Source organism: Schistocerca nitens, chromosome 2, assembly GCF_023898315.1.
Source record: "Schistocerca nitens isolate TAMUIC-IGC-003100 chromosome 2, iqSchNite1.1, whole genome shotgun sequence".
Taxonomy (NCBI): Eukaryota; Metazoa; Arthropoda; class Insecta; order Orthoptera; family Acrididae; genus Schistocerca; species Schistocerca nitens.
Genome location: NC_064615.1, coordinates 768783643 through 768809518, shown reverse-complemented (window position 1 = coordinate 768809518; position 25876 = coordinate 768783643). Strand labels below are relative to the sequence as shown.

Below are 25876 nucleotides of genomic sequence, written 5' to 3'. Positions count from 1 at the left end.
GTGTAGTAACAGTTTTTCACAGACACATTCTAAATGCACAACAAATAACGGCTGAGCAGTGGAAAAACTGCTACTGAAGAAGATTTAGAAGGTGAAACTATTTGGTGACTGTGACGGATGCAACATACCAAAATTATTGATAAATCATGTAAATAACAGTGTTTTGAGTTTCTGGCACTGGAAAAACTGGAGCAAATTTTGAGTAATTGAGTGTTAATGAAGAATGCATAGATATCACAAGAAATGACTGTTGTTCTCACGGGAGGTGCTAAAAACGTCTAGAGAAATGAAGCAGTACCTTTATTAAAAGAAAGATGTTCACAGTGCTGTGGTTCCTGCAGTTCACCAATGAAACTGTATTGACTTTCATCTTTTAGGTATAATCTACCAGATGACCCATGTGATAACAAAGAAATTAGCCTAACTAATCTGAAACTGAAAAGCTTCTCTACCAAATTTGTAAATGTCGTTGGACATTAGTAATTGTGAAAGAAACCGTTTCACATGGCATGGAATGCATCTCAACAGATGTGGCGAAAGGGTGCTAGCTTCTAATATAATGAATGACCTCGAGGACATAACTCTAGTCAACAAAAGTAGAAATAAATCTGTTATTGCGCTACGCATCCTTCCACAGGGAAACTAAGAGTGGGCCAATTTTCATGCAATTTCGTCCACAAAAAAGTAACATGGGAATGCAATTTACAAATACAGACCCATGCAGGTACCACATGATCCTGTGCTTGATTTAGTTTATAAAAATAACTTCATAAAGCCCCTTAACATACGCAGCCTATCAGTAGGAATAAGGAACAAGCTATATGAACAGTAAGTATTTCTGGAGAACAAAAATTCTGTAAAAGTTATATGGTTAAATGAACAATACCTTAAAAGTGACAATATAAATTCGATAAATTCGCTGAGAGAGAGAGAGGGGGAGAGAGAGAGAGAGAGAGAGAGAGAGAGAGAGAGAGAGAGAGAGAGCTGATACTTTGAATACTACTGAAAATAGTCCTAATTTCTTGGAAAGAGTGATAATGTGACAAATCTTGGCTTGACCCAGAAAGTAAGTGCCACTCCATCTCCATGCATTGGAAGGGCCAACCAGTTTTTTTTCTTTTTTAAAAAAAAAGTCTTAAAGTCTCAATCACTTTAACTTAGAATTAACACCTGCATTATACAGAAGACAAACAGGAAAAATGCTAACAAAAGGGCAAATGTCAGAAAGCATCCCTGGCAGACTACAATATGAGTGTGACCCCCCCCCCTCCCCCCCGCCCTCTCACGAATTTCTTCCATAGGCTGGACTCAGCATATGCGGTAAACACACGCTGCTACTTCACAAAATGGCTGCTTATGTCTTCTCATCCTATCTCAAAAACAGAAAATTCACAGTAGTTATACTACAAAAAGATGAGAAAGCCTGTTCCAGTTGGAAAGAAGTACAAGCAGACATATGTCAGAGGTCCACACTAGGCCCATTACTGTTCTTGTATTGTATGAATGACAAGTCATTTAAGGTAACTTTAGAAGCAGTTCTTTATGCAAATGACTCAACAGCAGTAGTTTGCTGTAAAAAGATGAAAAACTAGCAGAGAATACAAAATAAACGCCCCAATAACTTGAAAATTGGATAAATAATAATGCTATGAACCTGAGGGGTTTCTAACTAGCAGAAAGCCAATGATAAGACCTATACTTAAATGTATTGTCCAAAAGGCCTCCTCCTAGCTATGAAATTGAACCTTACATAAACACAAATTGTATATATCAGCACCAAACTGCAGAATATATATGGGCCATTCCATACCAAGCAGTCTTAGTTTTGGAAAAAGTTCCAGCACAACCGTCATGTATTTTGCTGAAATTGTAGACAAACATTCACCCATGTTCCCAATGAACATTGGTGAAGTTTTACTTTCATCAATTTAATACTCCCAGAGATATAGTTATTTGTTTGATCCCATAGTGCAATTTTGAGAAACAGTATTTTCATAAATATTTTCTTGAAAGGAAACTAAACCATCTTGTACATCTTTATGTGCTCAAAAATTTCTTGAGCGACTTTCACACGAACAGTTTGATGCAAAGTCAGCAAAAAAGAAATAGATGGTTGGAAAAATATGAAATTTAGTTCTTTCTATCTCTGGAAGAAATAGCAAGATAAAACCGAAAATTTGCAAATGACACCTTACCAATACAAGGTTGCAGAACATAAAATTTAATTCACCTACTGCTTTCCAATAGTTTACAAATAGAGGGTGAAGTTCACAATTTTTTTAAAATGCCGCAGGACTTTTTTTTTTTTTTTTTTTTTTTTTTTTTTTTTTTTTTTTTTAAAAACATGTTCTAAACCACCTGAAAAACTAAACTTGGTTTTGCAATGGGAGCATAGAAGCCCCCAAAAAGCAATGCCAATTGGAGGTGCATTTAAAATACCCCCACATCCCACTGGTTCTCAAATTGAACCTGACGCCTTTCATTATATTCTACAATTGTCTTCCAGTTAAAATCTTGTTATAACTATGTGGAAAAATTCAAGAAAGAAGAACAAATGTGCAACCTATTTGGCTTTTCGTGTTTTAACGTGCTTGCATGTGTGTATAGATTTCCTTTTAAGATATGTTTATGTTGTTTTTATATATACCTGTCTAGGCATGCAACTGTATTCACTGGTGAGTTGCCAATGTTTCAGTCAAATAACTGTATATAAAATGTCATGTGATAATCCAATTCCTAAAGAGAGCCAGTGAAATTCCAGATTATAACTGATTCTGAACGGTTATTTTAAATGAGATGCTCATTGGACCCAAGGTGTCCTAATAATATGAACACACTGCCCAAATCAGTATTCCATGGCAAATTGAAAACTGTTATGGTCTATAGTCTTAGCGAAGTGGACGTGGCTCAATTTACCGTCACTTCCAGTGCAATGAACTATTGTTACTTACGTATTTGCGTGTTACATGGATCATAATTGCAATCTCTCACTATTATGTGGGACAACATACTTTGTTTATGATAACAACATACTATCTCACTGAAAAATATGGCAACATGTTTACCATTTACGTAACTATCTTTAACATTAATCTTAAGCTACCATTTTCTTGTGCCACACGATAACTAAGTGAAGATGAGCTCTGATATGTACTTGGTATAGTAAATAAGAGTAACTTCACTGTATCTGGGCATCTAACATACGCGTGAACTTAGTGATACAGTCACCATTTTCACATCAACAGTGAAACACTAAATACTGGAATTAAATCTTCAGACATTATTAACTCAAACAGAGGAAAATCCATGATGGAATAACGACAATATTATGGAATGGATGGGTGGACCATATAGACGAGATACTGAAATGCAGACAAGCACAACAAAAAGACATCTATACATTTAAACTTGCAGCCAAAAGGTCTTATTCTAAAGCAGAAAACCATGTGCATGTGCCTCCCCCTCAACCTATCTCCCAACACACACATGCTTGGGCAAGCCCAAAACACACACACACACACACACACACACACACACACACACACACACACACACACACACACACACGGGCTCTGATGTCAGACACTAAGCAATTACAGCTGATGGAAGAAAACACCCCCCCCCCTCCACCCCCTTTCTCCGTCATTGCTGACAACAGACCATCAGCTGTACACAATTTTCTCTTTTCTTTTTCTCACCCAGTAAAATCATTAATAACATGTTGCTGTTGTAATTCTTTCACATTTATTAGGTAAATAACACAAGTTACATAAAGAAGCTTAGAACTAAATACCATGTTGAAATTCAAGTATGTAAAATCACTTTGTGGAAAGCTTACCTTCAGTTGATGAGTGTTGAAAAATTTTAGAGCACTAGTACCACCTCCCCTGCTAGTACCAGACCCAGCCGGCAAGTCATGCACTTTTACTGGAAACTGTTCTAACTGGGACACACAACCACTAAGTTTGGCCACAAGTGCTGACAATGACGACGGATTCCAATCAGGTGGAGTACATGTGTATTCCGAGTCCAGCTGCCAGAAGAGGCAATAAATTAGAATTTAGATCAAATAAAAATGTGAAATTTTGTAATTTAAATGTAAGACAGTCAAAGCAATTAATTGTGCTGTTATATTAGCACATAACTGTATCAATTAAGTTCTGAAAATTCTTGAACTACAAGCTACAATAAAAAGCAGAGAACAAATTTGTGTGTGGCTAGTATGGTAAATATTAAAGTTCATTATGTCTAAAATCCAGTTACTCCGGTGGAACAAACATTTATTCATTATGCAGTTACTCATAATATTTACCCACTGAACTATACTATTTTGAAGACTTTCATACGTGTTCTTTGCATTCGAGAAGTAACCCACAGTGATTGAATTAATCGTAAGAAAGAAAGAAATAAAATAATGTATCCGGAACTTTTACGGGCCTCTGCAATCATCAATTACACTATCTAGTCACATTACTGTGACCATCTGTCGAAAGCCTGAATAACCCTTTTTGGACAATGTCCTGCTACCGAGTAGGAAGGTACCAACAGGGACATAGACCCATACCAACTCCAGTGCTGTGGCCAGCTGTGCTGTTTCCCAGTGAGGATCCATGGTGCAAACAGCCTGATCATGAATATGTGAACTCATCCTGGTGCCGTTCGAACCACACACGTACACTACGAGTTGTGTGATAGGTCGCATCATCCTGCTGGCAGTTGGCATCGTGTCGAGGAAAGACCAACTGCATACAGGGGTGGTCATGGGTCTCTAAGGATACTTGTGTTGAGCCATTGTGCCTTCAAGCATGACGAGAAAACCCAGAGAATACTGCGGAAAGATTCCCCAAACCATCACTCTCCCTCTTGGTTGCAGGTTGTTTGCCTCGAGATGTTTCATGCCATACAAACTCTAATGCATCAAGATAGTAACGTAATGGGAAGGTGAGAAAATTTTATATAAAATCCTTACAGTCTGGCATTGATTGAACAACATGAGCCAGCTGTTAGGCATAAACATTCCAACATGGTTAATCAGTCACCAACCATGTGACAACATTTGTGTATGCGAGTGTGTGAACGAGATCAGCAGGAAAGTGTAAGACAAGAACAGACCAACCTGTTTCTGTTACAGAAGCACTGTACAGGACACAACACCACCTATCTGTTCCAACGCAATACAATCACTACACACTACTAATTGTATTATTACCAATGTCAGCACCACTTAAGTTGAATTATTAAACAATTTTCTGAAATTCCTTCACCACAGAAGCTGAAGTAAATATTCCATAATCTGAATCGAGAACTACCAATGTGAGTAACTTAGAAGTACAGATCCTTGTTGTAGCAAAGCATTTTATTAAAGTATTTAATAAAGGCATGTCTTCCGGTCCAGATACCACTAAGTAGGGACCAAAAAAAGTAGCATCTATTTTTGGCAAAACGTGAGTGTTATTTGTTCGTAAATGATTAGACACACACAAATTTAAAACTGTGTCAGGATACACAAGTGAAGACAGACATAGTCTTAATTCTTTGAAACTGAGTTTTAAAATAATGCTGATTGGGAACTTTTTGACTAATCTTTTCTTTTCTTTTGCAAAAACTTCAACAGCACCCCCCCTCCCCCTCTTTCAAAATGGCCTTTGTTTTCTTTGTTTCATTGTATTTAAGCTTTCAACATATGATTGTTCTGTTGAAAAGCAGCACTTTCCCACCACTGAACTGAATGTGTGTCTAATTTAAGGTGTTTCTCAATAGTCTTCATCTTTTCCCCACTCTATTTGGTGATCACAATATACGTGGAATATTAATTTCTACTTTTCTTGGGCATTCATAGCTTTGTGATCCATACCTGACAATGCTAAAAGTTGAACTGACAAGGCACTTATCATAGAAGTAGAACTGAATGTAACTCTACTCAAACATTGGAAAGAATTTCAGTACATCGAAAAACGTGACATTTTGTTTTCGTATTACTATAGTGCAAAGTGCAGACACTATATAGTGACAGCCAGGTACAAGCATAAAATATCTAGAATTTTGATTGCCCGAGGGGAGAGCAATGGTTTGGGGAAACAATCTCTGCCTCCTTGTCACGGACAGCAGTCTACACACATGTTCTGCAAAAGCAGGCCTAACACTGTTCACTGGGCTTGCTAATCTTTTATGATGTTGTAAGGGCATAATCGAAATCAGTGATGGACCAGGATTAGTATCTTCACTCATTTCAAAATAAGAAAACAACCAGCAAAACACAGCTTGCGAGAACAGCTACCGTGCAACTGCTTGTTGAAGTTTGCTGAGTACTGTTAACCCGTTAACGAGGTAGTTCAGGCCCACCTTCAAGCAGTATTCGACGTAACCACCATTCAAAACATCAGCCACCTAATTTGCCAATTTAAATTGTCCATATTATACTAACTTTTGAACTTTAGCTAACGTACATATAATCTTATTTCTCAGTATAAAATACTAGGTCCCAAGGCTGAAGAGTTCATTGCATAACGCGACTCTCAACTGCCCACAATTGGCACGGCACCAAAGCATTGAGCGGACTGATAAGCCGTGGCATTAGAACAGTTTTCATTTAGCAAATAGGTTCTGACTCACATTATCTTTCCAAATTGGGCTTCACCAGATGTACAATATCAGCCACCTAAGATAGATTAGATTTTGACAAGAAATCAAGCTATTTAAAACTACCTCTAATAAAATAGTACCTCTGAATACAATTCGCTATGAAGTAGCATCTATCAGGCAATTTCGCGTTTCACATTTTGGGGCAGAAGTCACATCTATTTTGCATTTATCACATACCAATAAGGTTCCTTCCAAAATATGCTGATACAATAGCCTCCTACTTAGCAATCGTATACAACTGCTCACTCGATGAAAGATCTGCACCAAAACTAGAAGTTGCAAAGGCCACACCAACACTCAAGAAAGGAAATTGGAGTGATCTGCTGAATTACAGACCCATATCACCAACGTTGATTTGCAGTAGGATTTGGGAACACATACTGTGTTTGTACACTTGAATTACCTGTAAGAAAATGGTCTTTTCAAACACAGTCAGCATGGATTCAGAAAATACCATTCTTGTGAATTATTCACAGGTAGTAATAAGTGCTATCGACAGGGGATCTCAAATGTTGATTCCATATTTCTAGATTCCCAGGTGGCTTTTGGGGCCCTGTTCATCACTAAAGACATCTAATCAAACTGCATACCTCTGAAATATCCCTTCAGTTGTGTGACTGGGTCAGTGGTTTCCTCTCACAAAGGTCACAGTACGCAGTATTCAATGGAAAATCATTCAGTAAAACAAAAGTGATAATCAGCTTACCCAAGGAAGTGTTATAGGCCCTATGCTCTTCCTATCCACAAACAATTTAGGAGATAATCTGGGCAGCCCCCTCATATTGTTTGCACATGATTCACCATCATCAGAAGATAAAAAAACCAATTGGAAAATGGCTTGGACATGGTATCCATATGGTGTGAAAAGTGGTAATATTGTTGCTAAATAAGGAATAGTGAGAGTTCGCATGCCACGAGCACAACAGGAAATCCGTTAAATTTCAATTACATCATGAATTACACAAATTTAAAGGCCACCATATCAAATCAATTGCATACTTAAGAATTACAATTATGAACAATTTAAATTTAAACAGTCACAAAGATAACATGGTAGGGAAGGCAAACCGAAGACTATGTTTTATAGGTAGAACACTTAAAAGATGCAACAGGTGTACTAAAGAGCCTACTTACACAATTTTTTTTTTGTCCTCCACTACAGTACTGCTGTGCTGTATGGGATACTTACGATGGGAGTGACAGAGGACATTGAAGAAGTTCACGGCAGGGCAGTTTGTTTTGTATTACCATGAAATGGGGAGTGTGATTCATAGATATGATAAGCGACTAGGGATGGCAATCATTAAAAACTGTTTTTCATTGCGGTGAGATCTTTTCATGAAATTTCAATCACCAACTTTATCCTCTGAATGATGAAATCTTTTATTGTCATCAACCTACCTAGGGAGAAATGATCATTATAAAGAAATAAGGGAAATTAATGGAATGGTAGAGAAATAGTCTGAAGGTGGTTCGAAGAACCCTCTGCCAGGCACTTCTGAATAAATTGCCGTATAGTCATGTAGCTGAAGATGTAGATGTATAAGGGGTTTGAGAAAGCAATTACGATAGTAAAATAAACTGATTACACCAATACAACGGAACTAAAGACCATAACTACTGCACCCCACTAGCCTAGAGTAAGTCGATCAACAGAATCACCGGTATTATGTCACTCGCACTTTATTATCTGATTATTATATTTTAATATCTTGTGCAAGATTGTTCCAGTCTTGATCATACTCTTGTTGCCTAATGTGATAACCACCAATTCGTAGCCACAGATGACTACGAACCATCATCCAGTACTGAAGCCACCACTGATGGGTCATCCGCAAGTCTACCAACACTGTTCCAAGTCAAGGCACAAACTGCTCTGAAACTTCAGCATCACTTGGGTTTGATTGCCTACAGAACCAGCTAGCCAGGGTCTGCATTCAACCCAACATCAAAGCATCATATATCGTGGTCCAACTGATGGGACAACACAAACAGTGACCTGGGAGGGATAGAATAGTCCATGGGCATTGTGTAAATTACACACACACACACACACACACACACACACACACACACACACACACGGGTCATGGCCTCATCTGTAGCAGACCAGCCCATGGGAAGCACTAGCGAACCAACAGGTGGGCAACCCACCAACGTATGCTCAGGACTGGCGCTGCAATCTTCAGCAGCCCTGAGTCTGTTTCTGATTCCAGCAGATTCCACTCTGGCTTTATGAAGCCACTGGCCATCATGAAAAACATTGCAACAAGATGTATTCTGACATCATAGCATAGGTTGTTTATAGGGCGGTTGGTGAGAGAGAGAGAATGTGAATTGTTCAGAGGTGAAGTAATTACTATTTAACTGCACCAGAAATTGTATACCCAGAAACATGTGCAGGTATGGATGCGTGTGTGTTAAAAATGTTGTGGCAGTTCTGGAACATTTATTCAATGTTAATTCCTTTGAGTTTTAGTGTACGGCTTAATATTTACACTCTCCCCCAATGATGTACAACAATGCCAGTGCTGCTACAATGACTATTCTCTCTTCATTTTGACTTTCCCCACCGAAAGGCCCACTTAAAAATGGAAGTCCTTGTCTCATTGGGAGGTTGAGATAAACAAGTAGCTCAATAGGAGACTTGCGACTTCCGCATATTATAACATTTATTAACACAATACTGAGAGAATGCAACTACATACATCTTTATCCATCAGTTCAAAATTTTCTGTTAGCCTACTCAAATAGTCATACATCCCTACAATATCTTTGCTGTATAGGGATAGTTAGAATAAGAATCATTACAAATATTTTATTTACATGTGTATGCCATTTAAGGAACCTACACACTTGGCCTCCATCCTGATGAAACAGAAGGGTTTCCAGCCTAGGAGTGGGTGACCCCTGCAGTAAGAGCCATCTGCCTGATATGAGCATAAAACACGATTCATCTGGAAAGGCCACCTGTCACCACTCAGTGGATGTCCAGTTGCGGTATTGGCACACTAATTCCAGCCTTTGTCACTGACGAACAGCAATCAGAAAGGGTGTGTGAACCAAGGATCTGCTGTGGAGGCCCATACACAGCAAAGTTCACTGAATGGTCGATGAGGAGAGACTGCTGGTAGCCCCTTGGTTAATCTGGGCAGTCAATTGCTTGCATGTCTATTTGTTCATACACATCTCTGTAGTCGTCTTTCACCTGTATCATCTATGGTACGTGGTGCACCGAAGTTGCCTCGGCACTGGTTTTGGATAGCATCATTTTGCCACGCACAGTATACTTTAACCAGGGTTGCAAGTGAACAGTTTACAAATTAGTCATTTCAGAAATGCATCTACCCTTGACCCAATGGCCAAAAATCACGCCCTTTTTGACGTCAGACAAATCGCTCCGTTTCCACACTATGACAGATGCACTGTTGTCCACATCCCACCATGCTTTATACACTCCACTGATAGTGCTGCCACCTGTCATTTGTAAGTGGTTATAGCACGTCGATGCTGAACATGGGTGGTGGTCCCATTAATGTGACTGGCCCGTACATAAATCACAAAGGTTCACATACAACTAAATAAACAATACAAATAAGAAAAAGCATTTTAAAGTCTGCCAGTTACAATAAAGTACTGCTATCAACATATTAAATGCCAAAATTTAAATACACGATAGTAGCATGTGCTAGTGTATCCTACATTAGTTTAAGAAAAAATTGTAGCCTGATACACAAAAATTAGACACATTAATCTATTCTAGATTATACTTACTGGGCATCCTGCAAAAACATGCAGAAATGTTCGCAGTCGTTGCTCCCTTGAATCCACTGGGCTGTCCTCCTTAGTCAGGTACTGCAGGAGAGCTCTGATAAGACCACTGTGGTTTACTTCAAATGGAGAGATATCAGATTCTATGACAATACTTCGCAGCTCTTGAAGCGCACCCAAGCTTTCATTAGGCTGCAAAAACAAATATTCCAGTAATATTACATAAAATGTTACAACACAAGAGTGACAATTGAAAAGTGGGAGGTAAAAGAATGCCAGGCAGTAGTAAGGAACGTGTTAACAGCACATTTAATCCTCAGTAAGAAAGACAATTGCATGGATTTGTAGACAATGAAAATGTGTCATGACAACAAGAAAGTTATAATTTTAATCGAACAGCAAGTTTCTGTTTAAGGAGCATAAAGGTATTGCCTTCCTTCTGACCACAGAGTGAAATCTGGATCTTATTGCAAACTCTGACTGAAATTTATGTAACTAATTCCGCACAGCTTATGGAAAGGTTACTTCTTTAAGAAATTGACAGGATGTGGTTAGACTATAATAAACCAGCATAATATGAATTTATTTCAAACCAAATAATATTATGTGCTTACGTAAACTGAAAACTTTAGTTGAGAAACTATTGCCGTATATAGACTGTAACCATGATTAGTTCAATAATAGCAGTTTGTATGCATCTATGTGTAACTGTGCTCAAAAACATTGGGGAGCCTACGATTATTTGAGCTGGCTGGTACAATTAATACGCACTCGACGTAAATATGGTGCAGCAGGACTGACTTCTTTTGTAATGTTCCTTATCAGACATTATACAGACATTCTACTGCTAGCTGGTCAGAGCACAAACTTCATCAACAAACACACACACACACACACACACACACACACACACACACACACAAAAAATAAAATCACATTTTTGATAATACCTGTGACTGAAGTTTTGTGATGGCTTGAGTAAGTCTAGCAAGAACATTCATTGCTGGATGTGCTGGCCCACTGACTTCATGGCCTGAATAAATTTGAATGAAATGCTGAGCCTGTTCTCTTATCCATGTACGAGCTTTCTCCTTATTACCAGCAGAAAGATTAGGATTACTTGGCGACTTTGTGATGGAAGATTCCTGTAAAGATTAATATGTAACATTCTAAACCAAACTTTGATATGTTCATAATAATTGTATGATAAACTTTTGACAATGCTCATTCAGAAAAGTAAATGGCAAACAAGATGCTGATGATACCACAAGACTAGGCTAGTTACTATGTCATTCATTTTCAGAATTGACAAACTGTGAAGGAGGAGAACAAAATACTTACCTTATGAAAGTGCCTCTCTGAGGTTCCGGAGCTACTAGAATTTGCATTGCGACCCCATCGAGCAGGATTAAGACTTGCTAAAAAGCTTGTTGTTTTAGAAGTTGCTCCTGCAAAGCGGGAACGGGCTGTACCTGTTGGTGTGGACCTTCCAGAGCTGCCCAGTGAAGTTGCTGTACACATGCAATGTGAGTGGAATAACGTTCACAAAATTTATGCATTTCAAACTAACAATATTATTGCGCTGGCAGGTCGATAGACACACAAACAAACACAAACATACACACAAAATTCAAGCTTTCGCAACCAATGGTTGCCTCATCAGGAAGGAGGGAAGGAGAGGGAAAGACGAAAGGATGTGGGTTTTAAGGGAGAGGGTAAGGAGTCATTCCAATCCCGGGAGCGGAAAGACTTGCCTTAGGGGGAAAAAAGGACGGGTATACACTCTCGGGTGTGGGTTTTAAGGGAGAGGGTAAGGAGTCATTCCAATCCCGGGAGCGGAAAGACTTACCTTGGGGGGGAAAAAAGGACGGGCGCGGGCGCGCGCACGCGCGCACACACACACACACACACACACACACACACACACACACACACACACACATATATATATATCCATCCACACATATACAGACACAAGCAGACATATTGGTCTTTAAATATGTCTGCTTGTGTCTGTATATGTGTGGATGGATATGTGTGTGCGCGCGCAAGAGAGAGAGTGTATACCCGTCCTTTTTTCCCCCTAAGGTAAGTCTTTCCGCTCCCGGGATTGGAATGACTCCTTACCCTCTCCCTTAAAACCCACATCCTTTCGTCTTTCCCTCTCCTTCCCTCCTTCCTGATGAGGCAACAGTTTGTTGCGAAAGCTTGAATTTTGTGTGTATGTTTGTGTGTCTATCGACCTGCCAGCACTTCCGTTTGGTAAGTCACATCATCTTTGTTTTTAGATATATTTTTCCCATGTGGAATGTTTCCCTCTATTATATTAACAATATTATTGAATGTTTCATTTATACAAGGTTGTCAAAATAATCTGAAAAGCTTGTAAAGCTATTGCAGGGTGGATTGTTCTGCGAAATAATTGTAAAGAAAAAAAAAATTGATATGAGCGCAAATTCAAGCAGCTGCCAGGTACAATTAAGTGTCAGTCTTTTTTATAGCATAGATGATAGTGCATGAGATTGTTCAGCCATTGGCTCGGATTCGATTCTTATTAGCGTTTCATGTCCAATTTTTGTATCACACTCTTGTTTGGTTTTCGGAACTGAAAAATAACATGTTTGGCAACACTGCCTCTGTCTGTCTGCTTGAATTTGCGTGCACAAAAGCCCATTGTAAGACATTTCCAGGAGCAGATGTTTACTCTGACCACACTCTATTGGTTATGAACTGTAGATTAAAACTAAAGAAACTGCAAAAATGTGGGAATTTAAGGAGATGGGACCTGGATAAACTGAAAGAACCAGAGGTTGTACAGAGTTTCAGGGAGAGCATAAGGGACCAATTGACAGGAATGGGGGAAAGAAATACAGTAGAATAAGAATGGGTAGCTTTGAGGAATGAAATGGTGAAGGCAGCAGAGGATCAAGTAGGTAAAAAGACGAGGGCTAGTAGAAATCCTTGGGTAACAGAAGAGATACTGAATTTAATTGACGAAAGGAGAAAATATAAAAATGCAGTAAGTGAAGCAGGCAAAAGGGAATACAAACATCTCAAAAATGAGATCGACAGGAAGTGCAAAATGGCTAAGCAGGGATGGCTAGAGGACAAATGTAAGGATGTAGAGGCTTATCTCACTTGGAGTAAGATAGATACTGTCTACAGAAAAATTAAAAAGACCTTTGGAGAAAAGAGAACCACTTGCATGAATATCAAGAGCTCAGATGGAAACCCAGTTCTAAGCAAAGAAGGGAAAACAGAAAGGTGGAAGGAGTATATAGAGGGTCTATACAGGGGCAATTTTCTTGAGGACAATATTATGAAAATGGAAGAGGATGTAGATGAAATGGGAGATATGATAGTGCGTCAAGAGTTTGACAGAGCACTGAAACACCTAAGTCGAAACAGGGCCCCGGGAGTAAACAACATTCCATTAGAACTACTGTCAGCCTTGGGAGAGCCAGTCCTGACAAAACTCTACTATCTGGTGAGCAAGATGTATGAGACAGGCGAAATTCCCTCAGACTTCAAGAAGAATATAATAATTCCAGTCCCAAAGAAAGCAGGTGTTGACAGATGTGAAAATTACTGAACTATCAGTTCAATAAGTCACAGCTGCAAAGTACTAACGCGAATTCTTTACAGACGAAAGGAAAAACTGATAGAAGCCGGCCTCGGGCAAGATCAGTTTGGATTCCGTAGAAATGTTGGAGCACGTGAGGCAATACTGACCCTACGACTTATCTTAGAAGATAAAGGAAAGGCAAACCTACGTTTCTAGCATTTGTAGACTTAGAGAAATCTTTTGACAATGTTGACTGGAATACTCTATTTCAAATTCTGAAGGTGGCAGGGGTAAAATACAGGGAGCGAAAGGCTATTTAGAATTTGTACAGAAACCAGATGGCAGTTATGAGAGTCGAAGGACATGAAAGAGAAGCAGTGGTTGGGAAGGGAGTGAGACAGGGTTGTAGCCTCTCCCCGATGTTATTCAATCTGTATATTGAGCAAGCAGTAAAGGAAACAAAAGAAAAATTTGGAGTAGGAATTAAAATCCATGGATAATAAATAAAAACTTTGAGGTTCGCCGACGACGTTGTAATTCTGTCAGTGGCAGCAAAGGACTTTGAAGAGCAGTTGAACGAAATGGACAGTGTCTTGAAAGGAGGATATAAGATGAACATCAATAAAAGCAAAACGTGGATAATGGAATGTAGTCGAATTAAGTCGGGTGATGCTGAGGGAATTACATTAGGAAATGAGACATTTAAAGTAGTAAAAGAGTTTTGCTATTTGGGGAGTAAAATAACTGATGATGGTCGAAGTAGAGAGGATATAAAATGTAGACTGGCAATGGCAAGGATAGCGTTTCTGAAGAAGAGAAATTTGTTAACATCCAGTATAGATTTAAGTGTCAGGAAGTCGTTTCTGAAAGTATTTGTATGCAGTGTAGCCATGTATGGAAGTGAAACATGGACGGTAAATAGTTTAGACAAGAAGAGAATAGAAGCTTTCGATATGTGGTGCTATAGAAGACTGCTGAAGATTAGATGGATAGATCACATAACTCATGAGGAGGTATTTAATAGGATTGGGGAGAAGAGGAGTTTGTGGCACAACTTGACTAGAAGAAGGGATCGGTTGGTAGGATATATTCTGAGTCATCAAGAGATCACCAATTTACTACTGGAGGGCAGTGTGGAGGGTAAAAATCGTAGAGGGAGACCAAGAGATGAATACACTAAGCAGATTCAGAAGGATGTAGGCTGCAGTAAGTACTGGGAGATGAAGAAGCTTGCACAAGATAGAGTAGCATGGAGAGTTGCAACAAACCAGTCTCAGGACTGAAGACCACCACCACCACCACCACCACCACCACCACACCACCACCACCACCAACAGCCTCAGAGGCTGATTTCAATGCTAATTAACTCCAACAGTGCAACATATTTAATGTTTTTTATCTATTATTTCTCAACACAACCTAACTTGCAGCACCTTTACAAGCTTTAAAGACCGTCCTGTATGTAAGAACAATATTATGAAAAGGACAGATTGCTACTTACCTTATAGAGGAGACATTAAATTACAAACAGGCACAATAGACTGCTATATATTTAGATTTCAGCCAAAAGTTCTTCTTCAGAAGTAGAAACAAAAACCACACACACACACACATTTTTGAGCCAGAAGCTAAAAATTATTGCAGTCTTTTCATTACGCCTGTCTGCAACTCTGTCTCCTCTATATGGTGAGTAACAATCTACCCATTTCATAACATTATTGTTATTCCATCCTGGACTTTCCACTATTTTGTTTATATATAAAAGGTTGACATAAAACTGCCAAAAACATCTGGTACATTTGCAGGTATAACAGGAGTATACAAAGATTATTTGAAAACAACAACTTATTTTGTACAGACTGGCATACATAGAAATGCTAAGTTAAACCAATGAATTTTAAGCAGCTATTATCTCCTGAAGAACTTGTAAGGAGGTCAAGTGCCTCTTACATATTGAGTACAGTCTATCTTTGCCAAACGCAGGTTGCAGTAGGTACTATAGATAGTAAAGTGGCCGGTGCGCCAGGTAGTCAGTGTTGAGACTCCGAGAAAGTAAGTTGTTGGCTGCTAAGTGCACAGGGCGGATTTCGGAAGGACGGCCAACTGCATTTACAAGTGTTTAACAGCCGTGTGTGTCACCCAACGCTGTGGACGTGACCTACAGCAAATACGAAAATGGCATTAATTGAGCGACTAGTTGGTGTTGAAATGTTCATTTGTGCACCGTGATTACAAGACAACTGGACCAGGTACCCACAAATTGAATTGCAGTGAGGATTGTGCTTTCAGTGCCACATGGAGAACATTGGCATGTGACGATATTAAGAGGAGACCTGTGATGAGTTAAACATAATTATTTTGTCAGACGAAGGGAGTACCTGCCTCATTTGTGCTGTTTAAATAATATATACAAGACCTTAACAACACACTACATATCCATTATTGCTACCTGACATCCTGATTAGTTTGTAGAATTTGATACAAAACAACTCCCATGCAAATATTAACCGATCAGTCTTTATCAGTTGCACATGGTCAAACTATTCTAAACTGTTAGGCTATTATTACTCACTAGTCAACAATGTTGTGTTAATATGGGAGTGTTTCAAACAACAAAATTTTTTAGCTTCTTGTGTCTGCCTGTTTACACCTTATTTTTCTTTAAGGCAACATCATCATTTTTTTTTCTGAATCATGAATTTTGTAACATCCTCACTGCATTACCAACAGAAGATTGTAATGGCTCTGTACTACGGGGAATACAGCAGAGGAAACAATGGAATGTTGCTGCAAAAGGTGTGGGAAATATTCTAGTTGACCCCACTTTCCTGCAAAAATCTTGCCAAGAGGAAATGAAGGCTATACTGGCCAGGAAAGAAATTTTGTTCAATGCAACAACTGTAAAAGCTGATGACATGCAGAGCAGTGATTTATAAATCATACTGATATGTCACTTAAATGCACTTTCAGAGTAATGTTTTACTAGTTTTACAGTTGGTTGACTGGTAATCATCCAACAAGCAAAATATTACTTCCAATTTTTCTGGCTTTTCGGGGTAAGTAGTAATCTTCAAAAGATCACAATCGATTTCAGGATTTAGGAAGAGAAAATCAGTCAAATAAACAATACGTATAGTTGCAACAGGTCACAACAACAAACACAACCTGTTGCAACTATTAGTATTGTTTGTTCGTTTGCAACACGTCACAACAACGAATACGACCTGTTACAACTAGCACTTCAAGGATGTGGTCCAGGACATAATAGGTTATACTACCTGAAGAACTTTAAGCCAATGGTTGGATTGAGCACAGAATTACTGCTCGGTAAACCCATGACCTGCTGTGTAGGTCGACCTATATGGCAGGATAAATAAAATTAAAAAAAAAAAATGCCTCGAGCTAGGAGGTTATAAAATCCCACAGTGCAGATATTCGGAAAGTTTGCTGTTGGTGTGCCCCTAAACTACCCCTTGTGGGCCCCTCTCCCTATCCATCTCCTCATGTACTTATTAAACCTATCCATCTCCTCCTCTACTCTCTCAACCTTCCCCCAGCTGTTCCCATCTGCATCTGTAGCCCCTGCAAAAATAGGTTGACATAATAGTATGACCTTAACACATCCACCATGAAGGGCAGCCTACATACCGGGGGCTTTTAACCTTTTCTGCCCCTGCCATATAGGCTGCCATGCAAAGCAAGTTGAAAAAGTATGGCAATACTACCACATCACAACATGCCCGTTGTGCTGGGCAGTCTACAAGTTGGGGGCTAGTAAACTGCCCTGCAAAGCAGGTCGATAAGTCAGGCGAATAGTTTTCCATCACCACTCGTATTCCGTGCAGGGTGGCCTACATGGCAGGGGCTGAAGCGGGGCGGGGGGGGGGGAGGGGGGGGAATTAAAAAAAAGTTTGCCACTATACTTCCACTCCTATTCCAGTTTACCCCAGACATATTAACTACAATGATTGATACCACTTCCATTCACAATAAATTTAATCAACAACCAACATTCTTTCTCAGAAAGAGGGAAGAACTAACTAGTCACCACAAAGAAGTATTCACATTCTTGAAGCTATTCTCAGAGCAGACCTATCCTCATAAAGAACAAGGCAAGAGACAAAAGAATTAAAATTTATGCCATTCTCACCAGACAGATATTTAGTTACTGGATAACCTCTTTAGCATCTAGATCCAAATGCAATCTAATATAGTGACAATATTTACAAAAGAAGGCTAACATTCACACAAGATTAAATTATGGAAGAAAAGTTCTGTAGAACAGGCAAGAAATTAATTTTAATTAACTATTTTCCTAGTATATGTATTACTAGTTTTTCAAAATCTTTCACAGCAAAGTTATAAAAGATGTAATATTACTGTAGCATCTTGATCCAAAATTTTTTAGCATATACTCAAAATCTGCTAAATTAAGAAACAATTTTACTTAACACTTATGTGCACAAACATAGCAAATAACAACACATTCTTTTTGTTCTGGTTCTGGGAAATATGACAAAATGTATCACCAAGTCATCACTTTTTAATTAAAACAATTACAGTTGTGTACCACAGTCATCTTCTTATTTTCAGAGCTCACAATGATATGTACTTTAAGGTTTATAGCTTCCTTGGTATGTAAATCTGGTAATTTTGAGAAGCCTACCTTTTGAGAAAAAATCCTGCATCACTGAAGAGGACAAACTATCATCTTGACGAGATTTCCTATTTGATGTCATATTTCTTTTAGGTGTTCGCTTCCTTTTTAGAACATCACTTAGACGTCTATAACAAATCACACATTTTGTTTATTAGCTAACATTATACATTACATCATACAACACAGTACGTAGTATGGAACTGTAGCAGATTAGAAAAAAAAGAACTGTGCATCACTTAAATGCTTGCTTTGAAAATTATAGTGTGTGCTGAAGTCTACAAGGACAAGTTATTCATCCTAACTGTACTCATTGATTCATTCCACGAAGACATGGTGAGTTCATTGTCAAATGCCAGCATGCTATTTTACACTTTGCATGTATTAAGCAATAAAAAGAACAAATCATCACATGCAAAGGAACAAAGCTGTTTCTATTGAATAAGTGATACAAACTTATTCAAGCATTAAAACTCCATTAATATCTCTCTTCCTGTTAGATTACACAGTATTCAGATCAATTTAATTGTTCTAATAGATCACCTGCCATCACAAAGAACTCATTTTGGTTAACTGTAGAATGTAAAATCAACACAGTTCATATGCTAATTTTCATAGACATACAAAGGACTGTTCCATCAGTATTAAAAAGCATAGGTAAATTCTGACTGATTAATGGAGCAAAGTTTATAAGGAGATGAGAACTGATATGGTTAACAGCTTCACTCTTTCTTTTATTTCACAAATTTATTTCACTGCTCAAACAATACATTCTCAATGTTACGTGCTTATGGGATTATGAACAGAGAAACAGCATTGTTTCAGTATTGATGAAGAGTGTGGTTCTGTGCCATACATGCTAAAATTATGGATTTGGCACCTATAACAATAAATTAAAGATATATTTGATAGAAATGTTGTAAGCAAGAAGGTGTGTTCTGATCATCCACATAACTTTCCTTAAATTGACATATAAATGCATTATTGTAATGGAGGAAATTCACATTTTGCTGTGCTATCACACTATCTGCTTTGAGGCAATAAAAAATGACATCAATGAAATTCACAAAAGAAATTTACAAGTCAGTTACAAACATCATTCCGGTTAGTAAATAAAAATTTAAGAAATGTATACTGGCAGTTGAGCTTAAGCTGTAATTACTAAGACAAAGGAAAAAAACTTTGTTCTTATGCTATTCAATTCCATCAAAGCAACATTGATCAACTGTCAACAGCAACAATGCTCTCTTCCAGGCTTGCACCTCACTTTCTTTTCATAATCAGATTATTTACTTGAGCTTTTTATATTTGTTTATTGCCCCTCTGTTGCATTAATTATTTCATTTTCTGTCAGGTAGTTATAATTTAGTTTCCAGAAGGCCCATCAATTTCAGATAACTTCATCATTGACATACAGTTCTCTTAACATGCATCACCTGACACCATCTTATTGTACAGCGTGCCAGCCAGTCATGGAATATTTTGGGATTTAGTTTGAAAATTTTATTTCAAAGCTCTCAGCCAAGTCTCTGCAAGTTTTCTCCCAGCATAACATTTGCCGTGACTATGTGATCCAAGTTACCTGTGTTTCAGAACCATGGCAGTTCTGTCTGGTTAAAGCCATCGAAAGGTGATGCCCTCAACCCTCTGCTGAATTTGCTGGTGAATTCACACTGTCAGTTAAGCCAATAGCATGTATAGAAGTCTGAGCATTCTGGAGAGCAGAACACAATCTGCTTCATTTTCTTGCGATTTAGATTTCAACTGGACCAGACATCTCTCTTGGGAGACAGCTCCTGGCTCGATACTCCATAACCGGTCACCAAAAGAACTTAACATGAACCGCCACCTCTACTATTGCCTACTTTTTTAGTTCGTTCCATCTCATAGACTGACCTACACCTGATAATTTCCTTCCCTATGCATCTCACATGTATTCCACATACTGAACTAAATGCTCTTTATTTAATGAAATTTCCTGTTCTCATTTAACATCAACCTAGATGACCTCTCCCAAGTTCTGACTGCCTGACAACCTGCATATTATTTCATTTATGAAACATGTGATCTGCAAGTTGCAGAGCTTTCCAGTAAGCCATTAATTGTCATTTAAATTCATTTTTTCATGAACAATTCTATGTGCTATTTTTGAAGAAACAAGGTGTTGGATTTCTTATTACAACAATCCCAGTAATTTGAGCCATGGTGTTTTGAGGTTCCGTGTAATGGGAGCTGGTCTTAAGAAAATTAAAATTTTCCATAAAATCAGAGTAAAAACACATTTTCATGTGTTGTCCGCATGTAAGTTTTAACACTTTCGAATGTGTTGCATTTTGAACTTTCTTTCAATTTTCCAGGTGTACAATACAGATAAAACTGTCCCACTTAGGGTTTTTGTTCATAACACACAGAAATAACCTTCAGCCTGAGACTGCTAAAACATTTCTATAATTGATGGACAGGTAGCATTAGGTTTTGAGGAGTGTATGTGCTCTTTCTTTGTCAACCCTTCACCAACTGGGACCACCTGACAATCAGTTGTACAGTGAATACCAGCATTACTGTTACCCTATTGTTGTGCCTACTCAGCAACAGCAGTCATTAAAATACAGTACGCCTTAGTAAAGACACAGTACACATTTCAGTACGCCTTAGTAAAGACACAGTACACATTTTATAACTTTGGCTGACTGTGTGTGTGTGTGTGTGTGTGTGTGTGTGTGTGTGTGTGTGTGTTCTGTAGATGGTTGTGTAGTAACATCTGTACTGTAGTGAGCCCACTAGTGTTTTGAAGTGTTGTGTGTATGTACAGGTATTGTACCTATGTAACTGTGTGCTTCTTAATGTTTTAATTCCTAAGTTACATTGAGTGGAAGGAGTAAGAGAAAATTTGTGGTGCTGTGTGTGAAACTAAAGACTCTGAAAAGACGATAAGGAGAAACATTAAAAAAACTTACTATCGAGTACAGAACTGGTGAAGCAGCAGTTGGAGACTGGCATAGAAACAGAGACAAAACTGAGAAGTTTTCATCAAATAAGTGTTCTATTTCATCATTTGAACAGAAGACAATGAAGAAATCTGAGTACGAAAGAAGGAGTAAAGCTTTGTCCGTTTGGTTTACTCAACAATGACAAAAAGAAAGTCAAATTTCAGGAACTACTCTGCAAGTAAAACTGTAATTTTTAGAAGCGACTTGCAGCAAGGTGAGGATGATTTTACTGCAAGTTCAAGATGGTTGAATTACTGGAAGAAGAGATACAGCATTAGGTAGTTTAAAATTTGTGGAGAAAAACTTTCTGTGGATACTCAAACTGTTATACAATTTTGTGAGAAATAAAATAAAAATTATACAAGAAGAAAACCTTACTCCTCATCAACTGTAAAGCTGCGATGAAAGAGGGCTAAATTAGAAAATGCTTCTATCTAAAACTCTAGCCTCAATAGCAGAAAGGGCTGCCCAGGCTATAAAAAACGAAGAGAGGTCAGCAGTTCTTGCTGCATCGAATGCAAGTGGAGACCATAAACTGAAGCTGCTGGCAATAGCAAAGTCTGCTAACCTAGAGCTTTAAAAATGATCTCTTCTTCTGCATTGTTTGTTACAAATGTCCACCAGAAATCTGTCTGAATGGACAAAAAAACTTTAACAAGTGATTTTTTGAAGATTCTGTTCCAGAAGCCAAAAGATACCTACAAAAACAGTGCTTACCTTCCAAAGCTATTCTACCATTTGGCAACACTGGTTTACACCTTGATGAGAAGGAATGAACAATGTAACGGTACTCTCGCAGTGTTCTTATCCACTAATGTGATGAGTTTAATAGAGTCTATGGATCAAACAGTTTCATAATACTTTAAAAAAATAAATAATGAATTAAAAACACCCACTCTATGGTAAAAGACTTAGTTTACTGGTCAGCCAATTCATGGTCTGAAATAAAGGCAGACACTAAAAAAAATCTTGGAACCAAATTTTACGGAAAAAATGGATACCTACAGTACAGACAAAGATGACCTACCATTGGAAGAACTGATGAAAAAGCTTGCTTGATGTGAAATTGCGAATGCAAGTGATGATTCATAATGGAACAGTGACAAACTGTTTATAGTGGATGTGTTTGCAACTGTTGGAATGATTAATGAACTCGCTGAAGACTGTTACGATACGGTATTACCTGAAGAAGTTGTGCCAGTGATTACTCACACTGAGGGTTTGGCAGTGCTAGATGGGGCATTGTATTATATTGAGCATCAAGTAGAAGCTACTCCAACTGACACCATGCTTCTTAAAAGATAGCGTGACATTGCTGCTAAAAAAAGCGAGGTTCTATTTTAAACAATGAACTATGGACAACTTCTTTAAAATCTAAGATTTTTTGCAACTTTGACATGTGCACCCATATATGTATATGCAATATAGGTGTGTACTTTATATTTTTTTACCATAGTGTCCTCATTAGACATTTATTCATGATTTACTGACATTTCCATATCTGAGTGTTTTGTAATTCAACGTAGTCTCAGCCCCAATTAGCTCAAATTACCGGACTCTGCTGTATACCATTTTACACTGTGTACTGGATACTACAATACCGAATTAGGTAATGTATCATTTAATACAATACTATTTGCTGTGTATCTGGTGTTGCACTACTATCTTAAATATTCACGCTTACCAAAATATTACTGAGTACAAACTGGTGCCTATCCTGATGAAACATTTTGCTTAAAAGCTGCCTATTTGTAAAATGTCAGTACCTTTTAATAATTTATAATTCATTGGAAAATTTAGAGAGTGGAGTAAACACAATGGACTTCAATTCATGTTAAAACTACGGGTTTTATTAAATATACAAATTTTTTCTCTGATCAAAATTCTGGAATACACTACATTCTAACAAGTATTGGTAGTAAATCATATATGGGTTTCTGTGACACTGAAACAATGCATAAAAGCAGAAAGTCATTTCTGGAGGAAAGACACACTGAAGTGGCAAAAAAAGCTACCGAGTTTAAGTTCGTTGCACTATTACAAACAGGAACACTAAATTATAACTTCATAGTTAATGATCATTTCAAAGTAGTAGAAATATTACATTAAACTCTGCTGCATCTGTTTAATGTATACCGTAATTTTGAATTAATATTAATTGTCTGCATGAAGATGTTGAAATGTAAACTTTGTATTGTCTTGAACTAAGGTGCCATGTTTGGCAGTGACAAGCCAGGGAAGGAGGTGCTGTTGAGATATATTATGAGAGAAATTCTCTATACGTATGGTGTTGAACATTATTAGCATTTACGTTGAAACTTACACAGTTCTGAAATACTTGTGGAGCAAGGAGCTAACATAAACCAAGAAGATTATTGAATTTGACTGTTGGTGTTTTTCATTTATGACAAACTGAATCCATTACGAAAATTTCTGCAAAGATGAAACTGTGAACTTGGAGATCAGTGACAATATACAAGACCCGACACATCCAATTTGCAGAAAACTTGTCATCAGAGAAACTTCAAACCAAAAAGGTGTGTAAATCAATGTTCGTTATTTTAAAATAAAAATTATGTGAAATTAATACCTTTGGTACAGTCTGACAACTAAAAGTTAACTGCAAGCTGCACTTTGAAATATAAACTACTTAACACAGATGTAATAACGAATGTGACATATCACTTACAGCTGTGATGGACTTGGTGACCTCACATCCTCGCCCAAATTAGATGACTCATGCTGCTGGAATATGCGTCTGGCTTCAGGACTTGGATTCAGATTCTGACTGCTACTGCTGCTAAAAACCAGACTTGCTCCACTGCCCAGCTGGCTGTTCAAACTCCCACCTGAAACTAACTCACAGTTAATGACCATCCTTTCAAAGGGCCTCAAAAAGGATACATACAAATGAGAAAAGCCAAGAGCTTTATATTAATATCAGCAAAACACAGAATTAGTTGTCAGATGGGAATATACACAATATTTTGACTGGGAATACACACAGTATCATACAATGTTGTAGCCTGCAGATCCAGATTACTTACACGCAGAAATTAAATGAAACCATGGAATTATATTTATTTTGAACAAATAATAATTAATGCATAACTTGATTTTATTTATGTCCCCAGTTCAATTAAATCAATGCTTTAGGTGAAATACAAGTTTTGATATGTTGGTAAATGAATATATTCCCATCTTTTAATTAACTCCCATAATAACCAATAATGTGCACAGTTTTGTTAATTCATTCTGGGCACGGAGATAGAAGACAGCAATTTTCTTTCATATTAGGTGTTTAGTGGTGTGAATTTGATCCATTTACGTGAAAAATAGTGCCACAGCAATATAAGAACATGAGGATCACAGCCGCCACATACTATAGCCTAACATGAGAGAGATTCTCCAAAGCTTCATTTTTTACACTGTTTAACAAGGAACGATTTAGTACCCTTTCAGTTTTGTGGAAAGGATTGTTGTAGGAATCATGTAACAGGATTTTCTGAACATCTAGCTTTTTCCAGAACTGCAATGTTTCAGTGTGACTGAGTGCGACCGTACTGGCACTTGCATGTAAGGACATTCTTAAAAGTTCATTTATTAACAATGAAGTGCCTCAATGATGGAATGGCTGTAAGAGGTATATGGATCTGAACTCGCATCACCAGCCCCCAAAGCCATCTGATCTTGTGCTAGGTTTATTTTTGACACTCTCATTCCAACAACTTTGGGTGAATTGTCATGACACATATTAGCTGTAGCAATTGCAGTCATGCTTAATGAGGTATCAGACAAGTTTCATAATTATTTGGGTGTTTGTTATGTATCTGGTGACACATAAATTAAGCATTCACATAAAAGATACATCCCTGTAAAATCCAAAGGTTCCTTTGAAAATAAAAACTTTGTAGATCTATGCATAATTAAAAATTACCACAAGTTGTGTGTTCATTCATCTCAAGCACAAAATCGAACATCTTTTTGAAACACCTTGCATATAGAGTACCTGGGTAGTGATTGAGTTACATGCTGTATTGGAAAACAAATCTGTCAGACAAATACTGAAATCGGTATACACATGTTAAATGGGAGTGTCAGTTTTTCTTTTACACACTAAGGTAGTCAGCTGCATGCCACAAAGATCTAAGCCTGACAAGTGTGAAAGTATTGTGTGGCTAACCCGGCTGCATAGCACGTAAGACAGTGTTCTGTGTGCACAGTACAGAGATTGAAATAACATGCAGTATC

General features: G+C 37.9%; 1 protein-coding gene across 1 annotated transcript in view; it reads right to left on the bottom strand.

Moving 5' to 3' along the window:
* LOC126237009 (E3 ubiquitin-protein ligase TRIP12) overlaps positions 1 to 25876 on the bottom strand; it is a 236317-nt gene that overhangs the window by 69440 nt on the left and 141001 nt on the right. Inside the window, exons 18-23 of the mRNA XM_049946736.1 lie at positions 24315 to 24474; positions 18645 to 18763; positions 11755 to 11924; positions 11364 to 11558; positions 10417 to 10605; positions 3839 to 4033 (exon numbers count right to left, since the gene is read on the bottom strand). Of these exons, the coding sequence (XP_049802693.1) occupies positions 3839 to 4033; positions 10417 to 10605; positions 11364 to 11558; positions 11755 to 11924; positions 18645 to 18763; positions 24315 to 24474 (1028 nt within the window). The remainder of the gene's footprint in view (positions 1 to 3838; positions 4034 to 10416; positions 10606 to 11363; positions 11559 to 11754; positions 11925 to 18644; positions 18764 to 24314; positions 24475 to 25876) is intronic.